Source organism: Cyanistes caeruleus, chromosome 2 (assembly GCF_971803275.1).
Source record: "Cyanistes caeruleus chromosome 2, bCyaCae1.hap1.1, whole genome shotgun sequence".
In the NCBI taxonomy this organism is placed as follows: domain Eukaryota; kingdom Metazoa; phylum Chordata; class Aves; order Passeriformes; family Paridae; genus Cyanistes; species Cyanistes caeruleus.
Window position 1 is genome coordinate 83,150,603 of NC_141702.1, and position 25,657 is coordinate 83,176,259.

Below are 25,657 nucleotides of genomic sequence, written 5' to 3' on the forward strand. Positions count from 1 at the left end.
CAACACCTGGAAACAGCTTCATCTCAGCACCACCTTACTTATCAGGGTCACCAAAAGAAAACCAAACCAGTTGGTGGCTTCCTACAGAGGCTGCAATGCAGAGGAGGAAGTGGGGTTGCACTTGCTCTTAGCTAGTTTGGGCTTAGCCTTGAGCTGCAGTAATGCTGAGAACAAAGGAGGTGCAGCTCACTAAGAATGGCAGCAGAACTGCTGACATCTGGCATATTCCAGCTCCTACCAAGGGCCTGCCTTTGCTGATGAACTGAGGCTTGCTGTAGATATGCAACTTCTGAAGATCTTGGAGTATCTCTCCATTGTAACAGCTGTGCTTTATACAACTGGAAGCCACTTCACTGCCTAAATGGCAGGACCAGAGCCATCTCTCCCAGCCAAAGCAGATCCCCACTGGCTCACAGCAGCAGCAGCAGCAACAGGGCTTTTATCTTCCTACAGACTTAGCTGGCAGACAGGACAGATGCACATGGGCAGCAGAATAGATGGATACCTTTTACTTGGCTCAGGGCTTCAGGCAAGGGCCCAGACATAAGGCACATCTATCACCATGAGCTTTGGGCACTGGCACTGTATGACAGCTGTCCAGCTGGCCCTGTCTTATACCAAGTTTAGGCCATCCTAGAGGTAAAAAAACCCACTCTAAGTCATTCATAGCCCAATTTCCTTTTAGAACAATAGTTAACAGAAGCACAACATTTTGTCTCATTCCAGAGGAGCAAATTGTTCATAGGCCATAGCAAATGCAAGCAAAATCTGGATTTACCACAGACCTGCACAGCTCTCTACAAAAAACTCTAATCACCCAGCTCTACCTTAGCAACAGTAAAGACAGCATCTCTCCCTTTCCCTTGTTCTCTGCCCCATGCTGGAAAACCCTCACCCTGAAAGGCAGCAGAGAGGACAGTGCTTATAAGCTGGGACCAGCCCTTTGCACCTTTCCTCAAGGATCACCCATAAGAGGAGAGTGGCTTGCCTGGCTTCTTCATGTACAGATGTGCTGAGGATCTCGAGCTGGACTAGTGTATTTTACTGGGAAATCTGGTCTCAGGATTTTCTGTAGTCTCCTTTACTCTCAGATGCCCAGCATCTGAGAAGCTGCAGGTCAGTGCCTGCTGCTTGCCATCAGTGAAACAAAGGACAATGCACCATGGATCTCATATTTCTCCTTTTTCAGAGAACACAAACAAGTTCTGTTCCATCCTTTCTGCCATGCATGGGACTGTTGTGAGCCCTCCTTTGCCTCTGATGAAGCCAGGACATGACCCCACACTAGGTCCCTGATGGAGCCAACACATGCTCTGCTCCACCACCACCGGGCAGCCCCACCAGCCCTTAAGGCTTTGCCAGGGCTGCAGGGAGCAAGATGGAGCAGGTGCTAGAGCATAATGTAGGTGATCTAGACCGAGCCCCCATTCCCTGCAGTCATGCAGCACAGGGACACAATAAATCCTGCTGACTTGCTGTCTGTCTCTGGAGCTCTCTCTCCTTTTGAGAAAGGATGCTTGATAGCAAAACCACTGAGCATGCACCTGAATCACAGGCCAAGGTCTGGATGTCAAGCACACATCTCAGACAAAATGGAGTGGGATGGCTCTGCTTTTCCGTGGCCAAGAGGTTATCCTGCAGACTACAGTTGCCTGCAAGATGCATCCTTCCCCTCTATGGAATGGCAGGTTGGTCAAAAGTGGCCTTGGACTGTCCCACAGTGCTCCTTGGGATGTTTAAAGCCTCCAGGGCACAAGTGGTCTGATATGACCATACCAAATTATAAGTAGCCATCAGAAGATCCCAAAATCCCCTGTGGTGTGCTGGGTGGTGGCAGATGGTCAGCTAAATGGAGGTGTGCCTGAATCCCAAGGGAAGTACTGGAAACACACATATACCACAAACATCATTTGAGATGCTGGGTGTACCAAGGCTATTCAGCTCCCTGCTGGAAACCAACAGCTGCCAGTTATTACCATGGAGTCTAAATTTGGTCAGGATAAAATGCAATATCCAGAGCCCTCAAGCATTTTTCTTCTGTAAAAGCCTTTTGTGTCAGGATGAGCAGCTATCAGTTGGGCCAAAGCAAATACAAATTATGGCAACAGCCTGCACAGGGTCCTGCTGCTGCACACTTGTCATTATGAACAGGGATGCACCCACATTGAGGGCAGCTTGGAAAAGACAATGTATGGGGGCAGTTTAAAGGACAAAAAGTGGCCTCTTCCGAAACAAGAGTGACAGGAGGAGTATCCTTTCACAGAAAATACTCACAATGCAACTGCCTGTCATCACTGAAAAGCAGGGTCCTTTTCCCTGGGTGCTAGAGCTAGGCATCAGTAGGTGCTGTGGCACCATGCCCCACCACACCCAGCTCAAGGCACAGAGCCCATGGTGATATGTTCCTCCATGCCGTTGCTAGGACACCCAAAGGCACACGGGAGGCAAAGGGGTGCTGCAGGATTTCCAGAGAAAAATGGATTATCTGCATGGTACTGACAGACAAAGGTGACTAAAACAGCAGCATCCTGAAGCAGCAACTTCCTGAGCTCTCTGCTTTAACAAAAAGTTTTTCTCTTCTAGTTGGGTGAGGTGACACCATTTACTCCATGGAGGAGGGAAAATGCCCTGGTTCCTTTGCCTGTCCCTGCCCAGGGCAGCATGAAGTACCCCTTGGCAATTTCCATAGGTAAAATACCCTGCCTCAGCCTCACTGAGAACTAATGGGGAGCAGGGCTTGCTCCTGACAGTGTCTTGCATGGGGACCACTTCATGCTAGAGACAAGGCTCAGGGCAGTGGTGGAGGGGAGCTTCTCCCACCACCACCACTGACTGTCCTCCCCAGGCTGAGAAGCACCTGGAATCAACCTAAAAGCTGGGTGCTTCTTGGCACAGAGTGATAGGGGCAGGCTGAGCAGGTGGAATCTAGATTCTGCTCTCCCTTTGGTGGTATTTTTTTTGTAATTCTGGAGTAGTGCACTGACAAGATTTTGTATAGAAAGAGATTAAATTTCAATACTTTGAATAGCAATAGGGAATAAAATATGATTGGTATCATGTTTACTACACTCATTCTCACATCTCTAAATAATTTTGTAAAAAATTACCAGCCTAAATTCTGAAGGCCTCCCCCTCCCAATTTTCCCCTGATTGCTACCATATTTCTTTCCAGAAGAAACTAATTCCCAGAAGAAGGGCTCCCTATCACTGTTGCTACAGCTGTTCTCCAGGCAGCACGCTGTGCAGCTCTGCTGGAGCCAGTCTGCATGCCTGCCAACCACGGAACCCCAGAATATGCTGAGTTGAAAGGGACCCAAGAGCATTCCCCAAGTCATTTGTGCACTATGCAAAGTTTTTCATATACATGAAACATTTTTTCAATCCCATACAGCTGGGAAGAGTTGCACTTAGGTGCTCCTAATTACTTAACTCCAGATCAAATGGAAAATATTAGATCCATTGCTTTCCAGTGGCTGATCTTTGTGGAAGAAAAATAGTCTATTATTATTACCAGCCAGGAACTGTATTTCATGGCAAGCAGTAGGAATTGATGTTCATATTGTTAAAAGCCAGGGCTTAAAGTTCTGTTGATGACCTGCTATTTGAACTTGCACTGGACTATAGAAAATTATAATTAAAAAGCATATTTTTCAGAATACAATGAACAACTACAAAAAGAGGTTTCAAATATAAGTTTCTTTGTACGCCCCACTTGTAACTACACAGTAGCACTCACTACTTCTAATATATACAACTTTTACCCAGGAGCCTGCACACTCACATATTTTCTGTTCTATATCCTGAAAAAGGAAATCAAGTTGCCTAACACCCACACAGCATTCTTCCTAATGTGTTTCTACAACTACCAAGCAGAGGTCTCCTTGTAAATAAAAGCAGTCTCTTAAATTTATATTGCACTTTTCTTCTGCAGGGACTTTCATACTATATACAGAAATAATATCCACCATTGCTAAAATGCAGCCACTTCTGGAGTGGAATAAAGCAGCTACTCAATAGGTACAGAACGACATAAAACATCAGGAAGAGAAACATAACATTGGGACTGCAACAGATATTTAAGAAGACAGTAATTAAGTTTAAGGACTGTAACTTAGCCAGAACGCTGTGAAAAATGTGAAGGGATCTTTAACTGGAAGGGGCAAGGAGCATGGCTGTACATCTCACCTGGGATGCATTACCACCACAAGACTTGCCTCTCAAGCATGGGGTAGTAAACCACAAATACCACTGTCCTCAAAGAAGAGGGACCCTGCCTCTTCACTGCCCCATCACTGTACAGCTTCCCATCCTTGCTGCTGAAGTCCCTCTTTCCTTGGATAACTTCTCTCAGCACAACTGCCAGGGAAATGAGGTCATTCCTTTTGTCCTTGGTACTTCTGGAAAGCAGAGGCACTTGGGTTAATGACTCCCCCAAACTCACCACCAGCTGCTTACTAGCCAGAGATAAAAGAACAGAGGTCTAAGTGGGAAGGGGCTTCCTGAGACTTACTGAAGTTGATGGACACCTGATAGCACGAGAAGGCTTCACCTCTGGCTGGGGCAACCTCCTTGCTCTGTCCTGGACCGACAGCCGCCAAAGGGCTTCTTGCCCCCTGTGGCATTGGTTGGTGTGGTGAGGCTCTTACATCCCTCCTCACAGGGGCTGGCAATGGGGCATGGACTCCCTCCCTGCAGGCATCCTTTCTAAAAGTGCAGTGCCCTTTTGCTCACACTTGACTCACAGGTAATGCTTTATCCATCATCCTGAACCTCCAGGCTCCACCTCCCCAGCCCCACAGCACCTCCAATACCCACTAAACACCAGCAAAACCTGGGTGTTTGTGCAGCCTGGGATGAGCAGTCTGTAGAAGCAAACCCACAAGGGCCTCTGCCTCAGAGTTTAGAAGGGCAGATGGTTGCCCTGGGCTATCTCTTACCGATGGGGAAGCACTCCTGTCTCCACCTTCTGCCCAGCAGAAGCCTCTTGCAAACAGCAGTGCAACACAGATGTTTTGCTGCTGACAGATCAGGAGCCACTGTGAAGTTCTGAAGCTCCCCTGGAAGGCAGTCTCTCTCCTAGGAGTGAAAGTGGACTCTTACCAGGAGCAGGGTGATGACTTCTGACTGTCAACAAGCACAGAGGAAAGGAAGAGCACAGAGCTGAAAGAGCTCAGACTGAAGAAAAGCAGCACTTGGCTGCCCATGAAAATGGCAATGAACAGTAAGATGCAGAATTGCTGTCTCCCACACACTGCATCCCATGACACTGCCTGGCCCTGGGCAACAGTCATGGGTTTCCTGGTCAAATGCGCAATGTGATTGAGGTCTAGGCTCTGGAGGGAGGAGTGGAGAAGGAAAGACACAGTCCCATTCTTGGAAATGGAAAAAAGCAGAATGAGCTCGGGAGACATATATCACACCCTCCCACTATCTTGCAAGGCCTCCTGTGAAGAAGGTCCCTTGTCCCTCAGAGCTGATGTCCTTTCTCTCTCTGATGGTGGCTAGATCTGCTGGGAGTTAAGTAAGAGCCTTCCCCCTCCATCAGTAAAGGCAATGATGCCCCAGCCATGGCTGGAAGCTGAACAATGCAGGAAGCAGCTAATATATTCAGGTGATTTCAGAGAAAAACGGCTGTCTTAGAGAAGCTGATATATTAATCAGAAATGGGTAAGGAGCCATGGGTACTGTGTCTTCAGTGAGACAGCTATCTTGTCTGTGGTGCTTCAGATAGGGATTTTGGAGGGGGTGTCCTTTAGGAGGAAGTGTCACACTTAATTGCCAGTGTAGTCTAGTAAACCCCAATTCACAGCCTTGTGGGGCTAACTCTGCCCTGTGCAGGGAGGTAAGTCATACCCAGAGCTGCTTCCAGATGCAACAAGGCTATCACAGCTCCTGTCTGGCTGGTGCAGGGCAACTCCTCCTGGGGAGAAGGAGCAGCACGTGCCTCCACCTTGAGGAGGTTAGGCCAGACCTGCTACAGGTCTGCAGCTGAGAGAAACGCCAGCTTTACCCATTCATGATACCATCAAGAAAAAGGTAAATTTCCCCCATCGCTGTTCCCCTGTTCCTCAGTGGCAAACAGGGCCACACAGTTCAGCACAAGCCCCTCTTTTGGGCCAACTTCCTGCCTCCATTCTTCTTGCAGCAGTTTCCTGCCTGTTCCACCTTTCAGCTCCTCTGCCCACTGCCCTGGCAGTGGAAACTGAGTGCCTGTGTGACTCCATGTACTGACAAATTTCAGCCACCTCAGCCCTGAGCAATGATGCTGTTGCCACCTTTTGCCCACACTGCAGTAAATGCACTGTGCATGCAGGAAGGCCTCAGGAGGTGAGAGGGCAGAATTGGAGCTGCCTGAACTGCCAGCCCAGGGGCTGGGTCATGGACACAGGACCTGCTGCCTGGCTGAAGAACATTTAAATGCCTGACTCTTCTCATAATCCAGAAAACTTGAGGTGGAGGAAGTTAAGCAATGGCATAAAAACCAAAATAAATAGGTAACAAAATATAGGCAGAGAAACAATCCTGGGTTTAGGGCTGAGGTGGTCATCATCCCAATATTCACAGGGGGGAGCCAATGTGCAACTGCTCCACCCTTCTAGTCCCCTCCCATCACATCCCATCCCTCAGCCCTATAGAGACCAGACTTTTCTGTCTGCAGCTCAGATCTGCTCCCTACCCAGCAAGAGTGCTGAAAGACAGAGAGGCTCTTGGATGCCAGTGCTGCATCTGGGTCCAGCCAGGACTTCACCACTCAGTGTGGTCCATGTCACTGGTCCCTTCCTTGCTCCATCTTCTTCAGGCTGGGGGACAAGAAGCACAGAGTGGTGGGGAAAGGCCGAAGCAAACCACACTGGGGGCAATCAAATACGGGAGAGCCTGGAAGATGTGGATGGATGGATGGATGGATGGATGGATGGATGGATGGATGGATGGAGACACTGAAGCACATGCAGTGTGAGGAAAGGCGCGCTGGCACGCAGGGCGACTGCTGCCCACGGATGAGGCTGGTGTTACTGCAGGGAGCTTGCAGCCAGAGCAGGGCAGCCCCAGCCAACAGGAAAGCATGAGGAGACAAGGGGAGTACTGCAGGATATAATCCACTAAGCTGTGGGCACTGCAGCAAAGAAGGTAACTGTTCTTGTAGAAATTTGTGCTTTAATATATTTTTGCTTGTTTAAAACAAGTTCCCACTTCCCTGAGGAAGCCCTGTTCAACATTCTCAAGGAAACATGGGCGTGGTTTTTTTCTCCATTCATTTGCTCTTCACATTTCTTCATTCCTATTTTTTGTGTTTCATTCCTTCTTTTCTTTGTGTGTGTTTCTTTCCTTCCTCTCTCTCATGCATGTGCTTTTAAAAAAAAGTTTTGTCTTTATTTTTAAATTTTATTCTAGACATTATGACTTTCTCAAGGAGTGCTCCAGTTCTGAACCAGATCCCTTTGCATGGTCATGCCTGTCAGTCTTTGGTAACATATGGACACTTTGGTGTGCCAGTGAGGAAGGGAGGAAGAGGAGCAGAGGTGGCTGAGTAGGAAAGGAGCAGGAATGTCTTGGTCCGAACACAGGAGCGCTCGCTTGCCATCATCTGAGCAGCACGTTAATGAAGAAAGTCAATGGGCCACAAAGCCAAGGGCTGTGCAGAGCTGAGACACCACTTCCTGGAAGGACAACAGCTGCCAGCCGAGAAGGGAGAAAGAGAATTAGTGATGGGACAGATACAGACTTCATCAAACAAGTCAGCACACATCCATGTCTTCTCCCACTCTGAAGCACAGAGAGTTCCCTGAGCTTTTGGAAGATACTTTGAGCCTTTCCTGGATGTTCTCAAAGTTCCCCAAAACTAAGTTTGGAAAACCACTGAATCTTAGACACTTTTGCAATCCATTCCTCCTTTCTTCCCCACAACTTCCAACCTGAGTTAAACAAAAGACTCTTGTTGTGTTATGGTTACATCCTAGGCTAAAAGAGACCTTTAACTGCACCTAAAATTTTGAAAATTTTAGAGTGCTCTGACTTTTGTTTCCCTCTTCATCTCTGGAGTTAATAAAATTGCTAGAAGTGAGTCTTCTCACTGGAAAGGGGCTGGTGGGATTTAACCTGGCTGTGCCTCTCTGCTCAGATGGCAATGGAAAGAAGCACAGCCCTCCTTTGTTCCATGCCCCAAAGAGCAGATTTTTTTTCTTGGAGTAGGACTGACTTAACACTACAGAGGCCATTTAATACCTTCACGAGGTCCTTCCCTTTACACGGCTTCCATAACTAGGGTTTCCAGGAAATGAGATTGTGCGGAAGTCCTTAGGTTCTTGGGGATGACACCTCCTGGTTGCTCCTTTGACTTGCTAGCTCTCGATTCTATAGAACAAGTCCAAGAGTCTGACAGCCCCTCTGGTGACTTCTGCTGGTGGGGTCAATTAGTCCCACGTCAGTGTGTTCTGAAACCAGCTGCGCATCCCTAGCATGCACACTTGTGAATGCACTCCTACCAACTTGTTTGCCTCTGAGGCAGACACAGTCTCACCCTTATTTGGTCCAATGGGCTTCCTTGGGCAGTCTCCCTTTTTCAGAGTGACGTCATCAATGGCAATGTCTCCCTCGTAGCTCGTGCCCCGGACACCTTCAAAAATGATCTACAAGCAGAGCATGGGAGAGAGCCCAGCATGAAGCTGCAGGTGTGGAGGGCCCTTCCTGCACTGCAGGGCTTTGCAGAGGTAAGCAGGACACAGAGACAGATCTTATCAGGCCCCCAAGATAATTATTTCTTTCCTGCTTCTCCAATATTCATAGGGTCTGAAAACCCAACTATTTATGGGACCAACCTTTGTGCTGAGCATCTGTGCAGTAATAAATGAGCATTAGAGCTCTGCTTTATTACATGTCCTGCTCTAACAAGCCAACCAATACCAAATAGAATTTGCAAGAGTAACTACATTCTTGTTTACTATTTTGAAGCATCCAAAAGCCCACTGGGCATTTTGCCACAGTGCCACAACTTAACCAGCCTGTACAGAGAAGCTCTCACAGACAATCATACAACAGCAAAGTAGCCTGTTGGGTAAAAACCTCAGCCATAAAAGCACCCCACTGCCTGGGTACACAGGAACAACTCAATGCGCAATGCAGAGTGCCCAGTTCTTATTCACAAGCACTCCTAGAGTTCTAAGCAAGGGGTGCAGCAGAGGTGGGCTTCACAGCACATGCTAGAAAAAATCTCTAGCATTCAGTCACTTTACACCAACAGGCCAGCACCAAGGTATCTGTCCATCACACAGACATAGCCAAAAGGAGCTCTCTGACAAGCAGTTTCCAGAGCAGTAATAATCAGAAAATTTATAGTGCCAAACTGATGCTTGCCCATAATAACCTCAGGGAGAAGTGGATTTGACTTCTGTGCATCCACTAAGCCTTTGCCTTGTCCCAGTGACCCTGGGGGTTGAGAGCTCCCAGTGCCGTCCCTTGTGCACCACCAGTCTCTGTGCTACACAGGAAGATGCCTGCCAGGAAATCTACATCCATGGCACATGGATAGGGCAGGTGGCTCCTTGACTGTGGCCTTGGCTTACCTGGAAGGGCCCAGGCGGGTTGATGGGCACATGTGCTTGCTGCCACATGTTGCCCCGATTCCCACTGAGGGACCAGACCTGGGTGTCAATGGCTCGCTTGTTCCGCACACGAACTAGCAGGTTCAAGGAGCCTGTAAGAGAGAAAGAGGCCTCTGGCATGCTGGTGCAGGCAGCCAAGCCTGCCTGCTGGCTGGCTCCTGGCACATGTCTGGGCTCAGCCTTGAACTACAGCTGTAAGTCCAGCTGGCCCAGGGACAGACTGCAGAGCCCCAATGGTTATCTCTGAAGGGAGCCAGCTTTTTCCTGCGTTCATGGATAAGTGCCACTGGCAGTATTTCATCCACCTGGCCTTTCCTAGGGAAGCACAGATACAGACAAAGAGGGACAGGATGAGGAAAAGTGGTGTGCAGCATGGCTGGGGTGGCATGAGAAGTGGGTGGCAGAAATACCAGGGACCTCCAGAGGCCCCCATCTAACCTCCTTCTTGAAGCTGTCTCCTGCTCTACATGAGTGCTGCATGGTTTTGCCTGGCCAATTCTTAAACTTCCCTGAGGAAATCAAGTTTTCCTGTTGTCCGTTATGAACCTCTAGCACTACCAGTTGTGGACATCGTTCCTTATCATATAATTTAATACTATGAAAAGATTTTGGTTCCATTATCTTTGAATTTGCCCTTGAAACAGTTGGGGGCCAATGGCCAATAGCAACTTTCTCTTTGCCAGACTGAGACAATTCAGCTCCCTTAACTTCTCTTCCTAAAGACTTCTGCTCCTGGCCCTTGACCATCCTGATGCCCTTCTGCTGGACCCCACCAATTTCTCTACATTCCACTTGAAATGGGGACCCCAGAACACATATTTGCCTCCCTGTTCACCACTGACACCTGAAATATGCAATGCAGCTAACAGGGCTCTCCCTGTTCTTGCCCTGGCCATCAGCTGTGGAAATACAACCAGCATCCTCATTCACCACTTGCCCTGGGAGCAGTCTTAGAGTGAGCAGCTGTTCTTTGAAGTACCACATGGCATTGCCTGTTCCACACCATGTGGTACCATCCCAGCTCAATGTTTTCAGAGGTTCACAAAGATCCTATGAATCAATGCTGACTTCAAGTTCTTTCAAAAAAAGCAATTCCCAAGAGGTTTTGTCAATCATTAAACCAAAACCAAAGCCAACAATTCTCAAAGCATTTCCAGTTCTCACTTTGAAAACAGTGTCACAGCTTCCTACCCTCCACCCCCACACAAAACCACCTCATTTTGTCTTCCTGCAGCATTTTGTTAGTATGCCCTTAGATTACTTCTTTTCCTTTTTTACTTCAGTGAAAAAAACATTTTTAAACATTTAATCAAGGTTGACCTGAAACACTTTTTTTTTTCTTAAGATATCAATCAATCAATCAATCAATCAATCACAATTCAAGTCATGCTGTTGCTCATCAGTGTTTCTGGTCTTTATACGCAGATATATTACACTTGAGAGTATGGAGGAAATAGTAACCCTTACTTATCCATCTGTAGTTTGTCTGCATTTGGGATGCTGCCATTCCCACATGGGTATGCCCTCTGGAGAAGCAGGAGAAAGAGGACAGGGGAAGAGACAAGGAAACAGACTTTCCTGTATAACCTCCTTCCTACATGATCCCCCCAAATCCTTCATTCTTGATACATCCACCTTAGGGGCACTGTGTGAAGGACAGGGACTGGGAAATACTCACATCAAACGCCAGCCTGTCAGAAAAGGAAAGATACATCACAGGGAGTTCAGAGCATAGTAAAGATGATGAAATGTTTAGATTCTTAGTGAATGACTTACAAGAAAAGGTTAAAAATAAATTATGTATATAATTTAATGAAATAAGGATAGAAAACACATTATCATCTGGAAATATTCGAAGCATTAGCTGTTAGACAAGCTGAGAAAATTAGATGAAGGCCTGAAGGACAAAGCATATCCCCTTCCCTGGTGGTACTCAGTTTGGGATACACACCACAGCCCAGGACAAGTAGAAAAATAGCTTGGTTTTCTCTCTCTGGAGACCAGCTGGCACTGCACAACTTTGGGGAATCCAAACCAGTGACACCTCCCTCCTGGAAACACAGTGCCACAGATAAGAGAAGTTACTATAGGAGTCTCTGGCAAAACCGGCTTTGAGCTGCTGATTTCTTGGCATCTTTCCTGCCCTCAGCAGCTTCCTATGAAGAAAAGTCTCTCTAAGGATACCTAGTCCTCATGGAAACCCTTGTCCAAACTGACAGCTCACGCAGGAACTACATAACCCCACAGATCAATGTCAACAGGAGTGTGTTCAGAGCAGCTAATTACAGACACCAGAGCCGGTGAGGAGAGGGATTGAGAGCAAATGAAGAATTAATATGAAGCTGCTAGCAAGCAAGGATTAAAAACAACCATTGTCTAATCTATCCTCACTTGGGGAATTGTAGCTAGGATTTGCTGCACAATAGCCTGGCTGAGTAGCCAGCACTGGGACAAATCATGCAGCAAACGAACTTTGATGCTCTAAGGAAAAAGCAAAGGCGAGAGAAAGAAATCCAGAGAAGCATCTGGAATGCAAATTAGTGCCTCCAAAGCACTGGCTGTGAATGCCTGGCCTAAACCCAAACCAAGCCTGAGCACATCCTGGCTGACAGCTCCGTGTCCTTGCAACATCAAGTAAAACAACCTTTTGGCCCTTGAATTCCCTAATACAACAATACTGAATATGAGCAGGCATTCTTCAAATGGTTTACAATTGGAAAGGAAGCTCCATTATCTTCTCACAACATGCAGTGTTTCACTACTTCTGTCTACACATGGAAAACTGAAGGTCAAAACAAAGAGCAGCATGCCCACAGCTATCTCAGAAATCAGTCAGAATTGTGAAGGGCAGCCAGATCTCACAGCCCTACCTGCAATCCCTGCTACATTACAAAGCTTCCCCAAGTCTGGGAAGGAAATACAGTATCTCCATTTTCCAGTAACACTGGGAATATGCTTCTGGGAGGCATGGAAGAGGGTCCTGGACTTGAAACAGTGATGAAACCTCTATCCCTTCTGAATGGAGTCTACAGTGTTGTAGATATTAAAGTTTGTGCAGCCCTTCTACTTTACTCCCTTCTACCATGTGTCAGTGTGCCACCAGTTGCCAGTCAAGTTAAGGGCACATAGCCTGTGATGGATGTACCTGTAAATGAAACCTCCAGATCTGCGCTCAAGGCAGAGCCATAAAACATTGCAGATTTGGACTACGGGAATCTCCAAGTCATCTTCCTTTCCAGTGACTACAAACTGAAGAAGAATCAAAGTGTGACCTGCTCTCCAACTCCTCATCAATGGAGGTGATCTGGGATGGTCTCCAGTGGCAGTGCTGCATTCACCCTTTTTGCCTGCTTTCGCACTACAAGCATGCCTGGTTTCCTCTATCAGAGCCCAAAGCAAGCTGGACTGTTTTGTTACCTATTTCTCTCCTTGTTTCCCCTTCCCCATTTCCCCTGCCTGGCATTTTCTAAGGATAGTTGCTGGTGAGACACACAAAAGGGTAGACCATCTATTTGCTGCTATATCTCTCCAGCTGACCAGACACAGACAAAAAAAAAATCACAGGACACCAGCAATCCTGTTGTTACCTCTTCCCATACAAGGCAATCTTTGCATTTGTCTTGTAACCCATATTACTCCTTCTTCCTAATCAAAAGGGAGAATAAAAGCAAGCGATGAGTGATGAGGAATTAATTACAGGCAGAGCCAGCTGTACCTTCTGCTGGCTGCCTTGAAGACCAGAGCTGGCATTTCAAAAGAGTGGCACTCGCACAAAAGACCAGCTGGGCTGCCAGATAGAGTAACCCAAGGGATGCCTTTAAATGTTACCTTCTCACAATGAAAAAAGGTCTTCACTCAGTTTCCACACTGAATGGGGATTTCAGGATGGGGACTTCACTGCCACATTGAATTGGAGTGTAGCTCCAGAAGAGCTAGAGCAGGCAGCAGTGGGAGGGATGCAGGGCCTGTATGGGCAGGCCATCAGCACAGTCAGTGTGGGATGGCAGAGAAGGTAGAGGTTTCCTCAAGACTTCTCTTGGGGAGTTAATGCAGGGTGATGGGGTGGGGAAAAGGCTAAGGAACAGCTCATTTTACATGGCTCAGATGGAAGGCAGGCAGCTGGAGTAATCAGGGAGCAAAGGGAGGCTGACACTACATCCTGAGAGATGGGGTGCCACACCATGCGCAGCAGAGCTCTGGGATGGGTAGGAAAGGCTGTTGGGATCCACAGCCAGGAGCTGGCACACAGCCTGGTCTCACTGCAACTGCCTGCTGCACTCCTGTAAAATCCTTGCTCCAGTACTAGGCGATCTCGGGAGATCAGCTATTGATGAGAATTCCTGGATGCAGCTCCAGTTTAGATTGACACCCAACTGGGAATTCAGGGCTGAAAGCCTTCATGGAAATTCCCATGGCATTTCCAATGCAGGCAAGACAGATTGAGATAAGAAGCTGACTGATTACAAGAGATATCTAATAGCTAGAAAGAGATCCACTGTGTGGAGAGGACTTAGACCTTGCACAGCTTAGCAGTCACATGTAGACCCAAAATGAGGGCTAAAATCAACCCAGGGAGAAAAGAGCTCTTACATTTCTAACAGAGGCTTTGAGCACTTCTTTGAGTGTTTAATGTTAATGCCACTCTGATCAGAAACTAAAATCCCAAAGCTTAGTGCAGGCAAATACCAGGAGCAAATGACCGTCTTCAGAAAGAATCTATTACTGTTTATAATCTCCACAATAAACACAGGTCTCTCTCCCTCTCTCATTTAAATGGATGTTAATGAACAGCAGTCAGCATCAGACTGGTTACAGAGCTGGGGGGAAAGTTATTGCTCTGACAGCCAGAGAGCAGAGAGTGGAAAAATAATTGTCGCACAGATAGAGATGTAGAAATAATACCAAGTGATACTGACTCATAATTTCTAGGAATGTACGTTGTCTTTGTGCCATGGTAGGATGTATTTACTTGTTCACAGTCTCTCAGGATGCTTCACACATTAACAAGAGTAAGACGATTAAAGCCTCTGGGCTGTTTTCCACTCCTGACTACAGAGAACTTTATTTCTACATGTCTTTCACTGTTCTCAGCTTGGTGTGCAGGGTCCCCTCTGTCCAGTCATAGCGTCACTACACAGACCTGTTTCTGCAAGCACTGCTTCACTAACTTCAGGCAGGAGGGTTTAGAGAGCTCATCCTAGTCAGAGTTTGGAAAGCACCATGATCCCACATCTACTCACAAGGTATCTGCATTGGGGCATGAAGAACATTGAGCCTGTGCTGCCAGCTGACTGCTGTGGGATACTCCATGCTCTGGTACAGTAGGGAGGCTATAGAGAAAGGAATCAGGGGAATCAAAGCCTCCTGTTTCCTGCTGTGTCTAGGACTTTCTGGGGATATAGATAGCAATAGGTAAGTTTTGATCGGCAATGTCTCCCCTACAGCAAACCCAAAGAAACAAGCATGATTCCACCTCTGACCTCCTAAACCATCATCAAATGAGTCTGGGCTTGAAGTAGTATTCCCTGACATGGCAAAGCCAATTGCACAGACTGATCTATGATCTGTCACTATCTGTCTGACCAGTCTGGCATGTACAGGAATTTTGGGATGGAGGGAATGTACAGCAGAGAAGCAACAACACTCTAAAAACGCAAAACAGACACATGGCTGGATGGCTGGGCCTCTGGGGAGACACACTGGGCAGGGGGGACCTGGGCCCTGCACAGAGTGGGTTAAGTGCAGTGGTATTGTCATGGCTGTCTTGTGATGAGGAGTAATGGGAGGAAGGCAGGCAAGATATAGCTATAGCTCCTTCTCTCCAGCATATCCCCACCTGTCTGTGTACATAGAGAGCAGATGGTGATATGTACACATCTGCAGGAGCAGACTCGCAATGGAGCTATGCTTGAACTCCTTTGCTCATTTGATCCACCAATCTAATTACAGAAACTGTTAGCAAAGAAAGATGAATGATACAAAACTTTTATCTTTGGTACTGTGCTTAAGGAACAAAATCCTGGCACCCCTTTTCATAGAAAATTCCCTCAGAGGTTGTTTGTGACCAGTAACAGGCTTTTTATGTGTGGACAAGAGGATGTGGTTTAAGAAATTCAAAAGAAGGAAAAAAAAAAGATTTCCATTAAATTACTGTTAAATTTATGCTATCTCAGAAGAACAAAGGCCCATCTGATACGCGTCTAGAACAGAACATAGGGAGGGCACAGGGAAGGTGACTCGGGGGTAAGTTCAGAGCTGGTCACCTGTTGGAGCCATTGGCTGTGTAGGAGCCCAGTGCTGCTGCTGACTCTGCTCCAGGCAGGGCCAGGAGAGCCTCAGGTGTTGGACAGGAAAATGGATGCTGTCCTTCATTTCTCTGTGCAGCTGCTAGCAAGCAGGATAAGAAGATGCTGATGGGGGCAGCTCCTTCCCTCTTTTGTACTGTAGCTGCTGGTCCCCAGAAGTGCTGGGTACTACCTTAAGAGAGAAGAGGCCAGCCTGGGGGAAAATCATGGAATTGTTTACATTGGAAAACACCTCTAATATCAAGTCCAACCATTAAAAATTAGAGTATGATAAACCTAACAAGGAGATCATGTGTAGGCAACTTTTCCCACCAATTTTGCAGATTGAAGAAGGAGAGTGAACCACTGTTCATCTGTAAGGTCTGTTTGCTCCTTGTTCACCCTGTTTCGTGATATGCCCAGATGCCTTCAAGCAATTCTTTCTCTCCTCCCAGCTTTGATAACAGGCCCTTTCATCTTTGGCACCAGAGACAGCTGGGTCCTTTGCAGAATTCACATGCCCAGGTCTCAGACTGAGAGCACACACTGTGCTCAGCACTCTCCAATGAGCTGAAACAGTCTGCTTCATAGACACTGACAGGTTTAAAAAAGCACAACAGCCAGACAGGGGGCTCTGCCTGTCTCCCTTTTGTGGGCAAGCTTTGCAACGACCTCAGCAAGAGAGGAGGGAGCCTCCCAGAGCCCCCAAAATACAAAAGATGTGTGTGAAAGGGTTCCTGACAAAAGCCCTGCAGACACAGATGTACTTATGCTAAGGAAAAATTTTCCTCTCTCTTCTCTATCCCTATTAATAATTTCCCTATTTCCCCATCATCACCCTGTCAGTGGTGTCTCAGTCCTGGGAGCCAAGCATAGCAGCTGCACAGCTGCAGGGCTTGGAGCAGATGGGCTATTTGACTGCAATGCTGAAGCCAGCAAGACAGCAGGAAGGAGCAGCTGAGATCACATATTCTTCCTGCTGAACTGAGGTCACCACTCAAAAGCTGTTCTCTGGCCTTATCCTCTGCCTGACCCAGGGAGATGTGAGAGGATGAATGGTTCAGGCCTTGAAGGTGATTTGCTGCAGGAAGGCTGTTTGTTAGAGCAGGCTGTGCTCCCAGCTTTGAGCTCATTATAGCTGGGATGCATTATAGGATGCGTTATAGCAAGAGACTTCCCACTTTATGCCTGCTGTACTTGCACAACAAAACTTCAAGGCGACTACCTGAGACAGTGAGACTCCAAACCTGCAATTGCAAACTCCTTCAAGTGTTGGGGTGACTGTCATCCTTGCAGAGCTCTCTTTGGGAGAGAAAGTCACTTTTAGAAGTGCTAGTGGTGACTGACACTTGTTGAGCATTTCTTTGATTTTCTGGGATGCATTTCCATACTTTACAAAATCATGTTGCTTGGTTGAAAATCAAGTACAGATAGCGATGGATGCACAAGTAATGTACCATAGCTTGCACTCTGTCACCATAGCCTTCATGCTGTCAGAGCACCCAGGGGGGTGTCCAGATGGGCACCTGGAATAACTAAGAGTGAAATAATTAATAATCTATGGAGAGAAGATTGACAAAGGAGTGCTTAAGGAGTACCTGGATATGCTCTGAGAGCTCCTGTTTCCTTTTAACTGTCTGTTAAGTTTTGTATATATCAGAGTCTCAATAATTGATGCAAGACCCGGAGATGATTAAGTCCCATCCTTTCAGCACCTCAACTTTGCACAAGGCTGCTGCTGTGATTAAAGTCTGAATGGAAAGATGTGCTGCCGAATGAAGGGAAGGGGTATCACAGCAACTGTCCACCAGAGGAACAACTGTGTCTCCAATCAGGTGATCAGGAGCAAAGAAAATCTGCAGGGATTCAGAGTATCTGCAGAAGAATGGGTACTAGCAATCCATGCTCCCACAGCCTTCCCAACAAAATCAGCAGCAGAAAAGTAGTCAGATGTTCAACTGGTAAGACAGAAGAGGACTTTTGAAGAAGGCAACATTTCAGTGTCTATATGCACTGGGAACTTGATTCAGTGATGCCCTTTTAGTGAGGGGCAGAGAAAGGCAGGGATCAGTGAACCCACATTAAAGGTACTAAATAGAATGCCTGCATCAACATGAAGACACAATATTTATGGAATGAAAATAGCATGTAGCCAATGCACATCTGAACACCTTTCCCTTGTATCCATGAATTCTTCTTTAGATGTTAAACTCTTTGGTTTAGGGATGATCAAATCCTACATATCAAACATGCTTTTAGTGCTCTTTGCAACTAAACATCTAATGCAGATATAGTCACATAGTATTTACTGGGCTCCAGCAAAAGTAACTAAAGGGAATTCTCTGCCCTTGGTTATGCAGGAAGATTGATTAGATGATGTATCAGTACCACTCCGTTTTAATAATTTTTAAATCTAATCCCAAATCCACAGAATTCTTTAGAAAAACAATGACTTCATCTGTCTTTGGTTCAGAACCACTGTATTGAACTTACAGAGGTTGAATGACACTTTACAAATATGTGGTCTTCTTGCTAGGTATTTATAATCCTTGCTCATGATCATGGTATTTGACTAACTTCCTAAAAAACCCATGCAGATACTACCAGAAGACACCACAATCTATCCAAAGGGCTCATACCACAGCCCACAGGAAGGTGCTGGATCTCTTAACGAATCATTAGTCAAATATGTATTTATTGATGGCCAAAACCACATCAGCATAAGTGGAAAAAGAATGAGTATTTAAAAAATTGAATACGTTTTTTCATTACAAACTGTTCACTTAACTCTAACTGCAACTTGTTTTCAAGAGCCTAGAGGGAAGTGAATCATACTCATTAGGAAAATCAGCCTCCCCTCAGTCAATCCAGTGATGTAATCTCTACAGCATAGACTTATTGGACTGGAGATAATGGCATGAATTTAATGAATGACACATTTCTATATAGGGCAAACTTCTTGTATCCAAAAGAATGCAGCTACCTCCACAGTGCCATCTGTATTACTGTGCAATGGCAGAGTACTGTGTTCATAAACAAAGTTCGGATAGGAATGAGGGAGCTGTGATGTTGAATCTTACAAAAATGATGCCTTTGTGGTTCAAGGTGCTTTTGCATTGACATAACCGGTACCTCTCAATCTGTGTGACCAGACAGATCTGACGAATGTCACTTGTCAGAAAGATGGCACCCACTGACTTCAACATGTGACTATATACCACAGCCTTTTAGACACACCTTTGCACTGATTGTCTGATCTGAGTTGAAGAAGTAAAGAAGCAATTCAGTTTGGCAGACCTTCCAGACCTGTGATTCCTCCTCAGCAGGAGGGCATCAGTGGTGACACTGCCTGTTTAAGTGGCCTGCCCACAATCCAATTTCCTCTGTGAAACAGCCATAGATTTCTTGAACTCAGATGCTGTGGCAAGTGACTTGATCACTTATTGTTTCCAGTGACTCCAAACCAAAATCCTTCTTAAACAGTCCCCAGCATTGTTCCTTGTGGGATTTTAGAACAGAGGAGAGAAAAAAGGAAAATGAAGGGAAAGAAATGTTGGGAAGGACCTACAACCAACCTGACCACATTGATCACCTCTCTAGGAAGCCCATTCCAGTGTCTGACCTCCCTTTCAATAAAGAAATTTGATCCTCCCCTGATGTAGTTTTGAACCATTCCTATGCATCCTGTCACTGGATACCATTGGTCAGCACTTTTGTCCCCCTTTCCCTCCTCAAGAAGATGTAGAAAGCAATGAATACTTTATAATTTTATTGGAAGCTTCCCATCCTGATTAATAGACCAGCCTCAGCTGCTCTATATATGGGGTGGTCAGATAAGGTCTGTGTTAGCACTGGAACAATCACACCCTTAACTCTCCATTCCATGGCTGAAATTTCCATGACTATCAGCAACCTTCATGACCATGAAGACATTTCTTGCTGCAGGACCTGCAGGAGCATCCAGCAGTGAGCAGGAGGCCATACAGGTCATAACCTGGCTACCACTGAGTTAGGAGGCATAAGAGAAAGGTGGCAGGGGACTGTGGTGGAACTAGTCTGTCAGGGAAACTGTCCTCTTAGAGCATCCCCCTCTCAGGCAGCCCCTGGGAAGGGAGGCAGAGTAGTCTGATGGCTGAAGCAAGGACTTGAGGATTTGCTCCCAGCCAACCTGGCAAAGAGGCTTTTTGAACTTTGCAGAGTTGCTAACTGCCATGGCTAGTTTCCTCCTCTGAAGAAAGCAAGCAATTCCTCAGAAACACAGAATCACAGAATATTCTGAGCTGGAAGGGACCCACAAGGATCATCAGGTCCAACTCCTAAGTGAATGGCTCACACAGGGATCAATGCCATGACAATGGCATCATTAGCACCAGGCTCCAACTGAGTCTCATTTGACATTTCTACAACAGCCGCAAGTAAGACGCCCTTGTTCTTGAATGTCTGGGGGAAATGGGATTCTTTTTTTTCCTCTCCCCTGGATTTTTCTGTTGGGGCTGTCAGCACCATAGGGCAGTGTGAATTCTTGCTACAGAGGGGGCCAGAGGAAGAGAAACAGATGACCAAATAACTTCAGAAGAATGGGGATTGCCTCCAGGGAGCTCCCCTTCATCCTGCTCTCTCATCAGCTGAGAGATATTCAACAGCATCCTGCTCTGCTAGACACTGAATATTTTATATCATGGCTACAACCAGTGCATTTGTATTCTGTTTCTCTCTTTCGTCATATCTATTATAAACGAATAGTGTCTGGGAACTCTCCCAGGAAAGATTTGCCTGGATGGCTACAGATATTTTATAGTCAAATTTTGAGAGTAAACCAGCTTTCAAGTTCTGTAGTGGGGAAAAAAAAAAAAGGTAATAAAAGGGTTATTAAAAAAATAAATAAATGTCAGGATTTTATACGGCTACTTTTTGTAGTGACAGAGCTTAAGTTTGCTCCATGATGGAGCTGGAGTTGCTAGATGAGCTTGTGATAGGAGACACCCTCTTGCTGGCATTGTCTGCTGACAGGAGCAATATGATACACTCTTGTGTACACTCTGGCTTGGCAGGACTTCACTGGCACTTTGTGAGCCAGGGGTTGTGGCCATGACTGCAGGCATCAGGGATAGCCAGGTCTATGGGAAGCAAGGCATGGCTCAGGATTGCAGCAACCCTACCTTTACCTTCACACTGTTGCATCTGTGAGATTGATGGGAGGGCAGGGTTTGTCCCCTCATTTCACAGAAGAAATCCTATGGAGTCCTACATCCTCCTCTAACAAAGGGCTAAAGAAGAAGAGCTGAATAAACTTGTTTTGTCCTAAGAACTCTGAGAAGACTTCAGCCAATAAGGGCATCAAGCCTGGCAACAAGGTACTGAGTTTCAATATGCAGGGAGATATATGGTGGGTTTGCTGGACTAAGTCATGCATTCCACGGGCCGAGAGAAAAATAACTTTTTTCTCATTTCATTCTCTTTCAATCTGTCTCTGTCTGATCAGTCTGATTTTAAAATTTGGTCTCTGAGCTCAGCAGCACCCACCATGGAAAGAGTGGGTGCTGCTATCTACCCACTGTCTATGTACAGAAATTTATCAGCACCTTTTTACAACAAGAGGAAAACCAGAGATCAGGCAGGGGCCATAATGTTGGGTATGAAGGGAAAAATCAACAGATATAAAAGATGTCTGAAGCTGAAGAACAGAAAATGGAACTCAGGCTTTCTTAGGTCTCAGGAGAGAGGTCACCATCACTTTTGGGTAATTTGTGGGCAGAGCAATCAGTAAAGAGTTAAAATGCTAAAAGTAAAAATCCTGTAATGAGCTGATTCTCTGACACGTCCAGTCCACCCCATCTCCAGACAGACCACCACAAGAGAACTGTTAAACTGAGCTCTCTTCCAAAATCAAGCAAATGTTGATGAGCTTTTACTTCACCTGTGAAATTAACTTGGGAATATAACACAAGAAAAAAAGCAAGAGGCCTCCTCTCCCTACAACTTTTTTTTTTTCAATTTTCCACCAGTCTGGGCCACTCTTCATCAAAGAATGAGACCCCTTTCCAAGCCTAGCAGAAGATGAGCAGGAATTAGGCAGCAGAGCTGACTTACCATAAGGGCCAGCTGCAGGGAACACATGAGTTTGCCAGACAGCATTAGCAGCTGGGCTCTGTAAGCTAAGCAGGTCCAGCAAAATCCAGTGTGAGCCAACACTGACACTGCTCTGCCTGAGCAACCTGCCACTGCCAGCATGACTACAACATGGAACAGTCTGTCTCCAGGGGGAATTCAGGTGTGTGAAAACACCTCTGACTTAGCCCAAATCCAAGTGCAGAGAGCAGATATGAACCTTTAAAACACAGACACAGATGGGGACCTGCTCAGTGAACTGCAGCCCAGCTCCTAGCCCCCGACAACCATGGTGTAAGGTTTTCAGCCTTACCCAGATTTTGCAGTTTAACCTCTCAGCTGTGCCACATGTGCACGGAGATGTGGCCAGACTCAGGAGCATTTTCCCTCCCAATGACATCTACAGTGCTGAGCTGAGAGTGGTTAATTAACCCTGCTTATTGAAGGGCAGACACATTCCTGCCTGGTCCCTGATTTTTCAGTCAGGCTCTAGTCCAGCCGGTGATTAATAATCCTGCTGTGGGAAGAGTGCATCTATTATTCAAATTAATGAAATTATAATCAAGAGGTGATGAATTAGCAGTTGCTCCTTGACTGGATATGGAAACTCAGAAGTGCCAGGCACTTCTGTGGTTCTCACTGCACTCAAGGCTTACGGCAATGAGAGGAGGGAGCCAGGCAGAGCAGGCAGCCCCTTGGCACAGCTGGGGCAACACACATCCTGTGCACCCCAATGTAGCTGTAGCCACCCCAGAGCTCTCTGGTTCACAAAGCCACTTCACCCTCTTCTCCTGTCCAATGGACAGACTTACTGTAAGGTGCTGCCCCAAGTATGGGCTGTGACATCCTCACAACCCTGACACTGATGGGCTACAGGAAAAGTATTTGAGTGCAGCAGCCCACCCTGCTGCTTGGAATACTGGAGTAGGATTCCCACCCTCTGGAATTGCTGGTCACAGACATAGCTGCTGGAGCAAGAGGCTGGAGATCTTCCCCAAGAGCCCACATGAGGCTGAGTTTACCCTTCCCCAGAGGGTACTCACCAATGTGTTTCCCATACATGTGGTAGTAGAAGGAGACACAGTAATACTTGGCAGTGATATTGTAGAGGGGGCTGATGAGCCGGGCTTTGTCTCCTGTCACCCGGGGCCGGGATGCCTCAATGAACATGTAATAACCTGCAGAATGAGAGGGAAAGGTGGGAAAAGGCAGCATGCACTGCATCTCCCTTCCTTCAAATGATGGGGTGACAGTATGGCTGGGAGACCATCCCTCCTCTGGGAGACATGGCCAATTGCTCTGCGCGCACTGATCCTGGCCAGAGACACTTGCAGGATAGCCGCAGTAGCTAGTAGTAGTAGTAGTATTGAGGGAAGGGCAGGAGAGACAGGCATCTGCAGACCTGCTGTGAGCACATGTAGCAGGTGAACCCCTGAACATGCACATCTATCTGGGTGCACAAAGAGCCTCAGAGCTGACTGCACTGTGCAAGGAAAACACCAGAAAGAGAAACCATTTCAGACCAATTTCTCTCCCTTAAGTAGAGGGAGAGAGGATTTGGTACATCTAGCCTGAACGATATTGTTGTCTAAAGAGAACAATACCAAAGCAGTTGTTAACAGCCCAGGGAGGAAAAGATTAGCCATTTAATTTGTTAGCATCATTTTCAATGCTCAATCAGGTTGGTGTACCGAACACTAATGGGAAAAAACATTTCCTTAGTGGGTTATTGAATGTTTGCCATTTTTTTCCTGTGTGCAAAGGTATGTGTTTGCATACAAATTTACTTTCCTTATTACAGAAAGAGGGACATAGTATCCAGCTAAACTGGGAGCATGCACTCCACACACAGCTAGGGGGAACAATACATAACACCAGTTTTCTCTTCTTCTTGCTATAGGCAAGGCTTCTTCCTGCCCCACAGGCAGCTCCTGCCAGGTCTCTCCTGCTTCTGTGATGGGTACTAAGGAGATCTATTTGCATCCCTGAGAACTTCTACGAGGAAACAACTCACTAAAACCTACAAGGCCATTTCTGGGTATTAGAGATATTCTCCTACTCGTTTATCCATTTTTTTTTCTTCAAAACAAGCATCAAACAAAGTGCAAGAGCATTAGGCATCAGGCAATTAGCTGACAACAAGAACTAATACTCACACTATTCCTCCTCCAACAAAGTTGTGGGTGTTTTAATTGTGTGTTTAATTCCAATCAGTAACATGCAAATTAACTGCCTGCTCCCTGCACCTTGTGTGAAGTAGAAAGCAGATCAGCCGTCCATTAGCTCCCAGAGCTGTAAGATTCCTGACAAGAGATGGTGTGCATCTCCCCTCCCCTGCCAAACCAAAAGAAACCAGACTTGTGCCTACCCTCCGGCGTACCGCTGATGTCTGTGGGGGGCCCTGTGTTGACAGTGCGCTTGGGGTTCTGGGTCAGGGCATTCTGCCGGGTCCAGTCAAAGTTGTCCATCTTGTCCTGCATGAAGCCACAGATCTTCTCATCCTCAAAACGGCAGGTGTTATCTGTGGGGATGGGAAGGGGCTGCTCAGCTGCTTCTTTTTAAACACCCTCCCCAAGCTGTCTGGGTCCTCACAGCCATGCTGTGTCACCACCACTGAGGCTCTGTCTCAAGCCAGGGGCAGCCAGCCCCTGACCTCAGGAGGAGGCTGAAAAGGAAGGCATCATAGAAATCACAGAATGGATTGAGTTGGAAGCAGCCTCAAAATCCATTCAGTTCCAAACCCATCGCCACGGGCAGGGATGCCATTCACTAGATCAGGTTGCCCAGGGCCCCATCCAACCTTACCTTGAACACTACCACAGATGGGGCACCCATAACACTTCCGGTCAGCCAGCTCCAGTGCCTCACCATTCTCTGAGTAAGGAATTTACTCTTAAAATCTAATATAAATGCCTCCTCTTTTATTTAAAAATGTACCCCCTTTTCCTATCACTACCCATAATACATCAGTGGTTAATGTTACTACAGAAGTGTTAATCCAGGCTGGTGGATGTGATGGTCTGACAAAATGGAATAAAGCTATTATGGCTAAAGAGAAATAAATTCTCTCAGAAATCTGAAGGGGCAAATGTAGAGGAGGGTAAAAAGATCACCGAAGGCATACTGGCTACAAGGGCTTTTATATCAGAACAACTTGATGGTAGAATAATTTCCCCAAGAGAGAGGAAAAAGCAACAGCAGTAACCCCCCTTCAGGCTATATATTTAACTAAACTATGACACACATGAAAAAAATATCAGCTGTGAAGAAGAGGTCAGCTCAGCACGACAAGCATGTCATTTAGCCAGAGTACATCTAATTTACACCAGTTAAAACGCATATTTGATTTTGCAGCTTATGCTGCTTCCCCTAACAAAATAAAACATGTAGGTAAAAGACTTTTATGTAGGATCAACCACATGTGCAATAGGGCTCACTTTTATTACTACCACATGACAGTTATACCCTACAGCAATATTGTATGACAGATGAAAAATCTTGTGCATAGACATAACCCAATATGGACTTGCAGAGATTGGAATGAATTGGACACAACCAGGCTGAAGATTGTAACCTTTGTGTTAAAAAGGTAGTTTTGAGTCACAAAAGCAAAGGTCAAGAACCAGCTTTACACTGCTGACACAATAGGAGAAGGATGGATAAAAC

General features: G+C 46.4%; 1 protein-coding gene across 4 annotated transcripts in view; it reads right to left on the reverse strand.

Moving 5' to 3' along the window:
- Positions 1-25,657, reverse strand: part of MDGA1 (MAM domain containing glycosylphosphatidylinositol anchor 1) — a 229,423-nt gene that overhangs the window by 64,786 nt on the left and 138,980 nt on the right. For 2 of the 4 annotated variants that reach the window (XR_015283587.1, XR_015283586.1), the window contains exons 12-13: positions 24,360-24,531; positions 23,035-23,169 (exon numbers count right to left, since the gene is read on the reverse strand). Coding sequence is in view for 1 of the 4 variants with exons in the window: in XM_023924414.2 (XP_023780182.1) it covers positions 7,582-7,673; positions 8,519-8,627; positions 9,561-9,691; positions 23,035-23,169; positions 24,360-24,512 (620 nt within the window). In the remaining 3 variants the exon portion in view is untranslated. Of the gene's footprint in view, positions 1-7,135; positions 7,674-8,223; positions 8,396-8,518; positions 8,628-9,560; positions 9,692-23,034; positions 23,170-24,359; positions 24,532-25,657 lie in introns of those variants that run through there. The other 2 variants (XR_002863611.2, XM_023924414.2) reach the window with 2 other exon arrangements.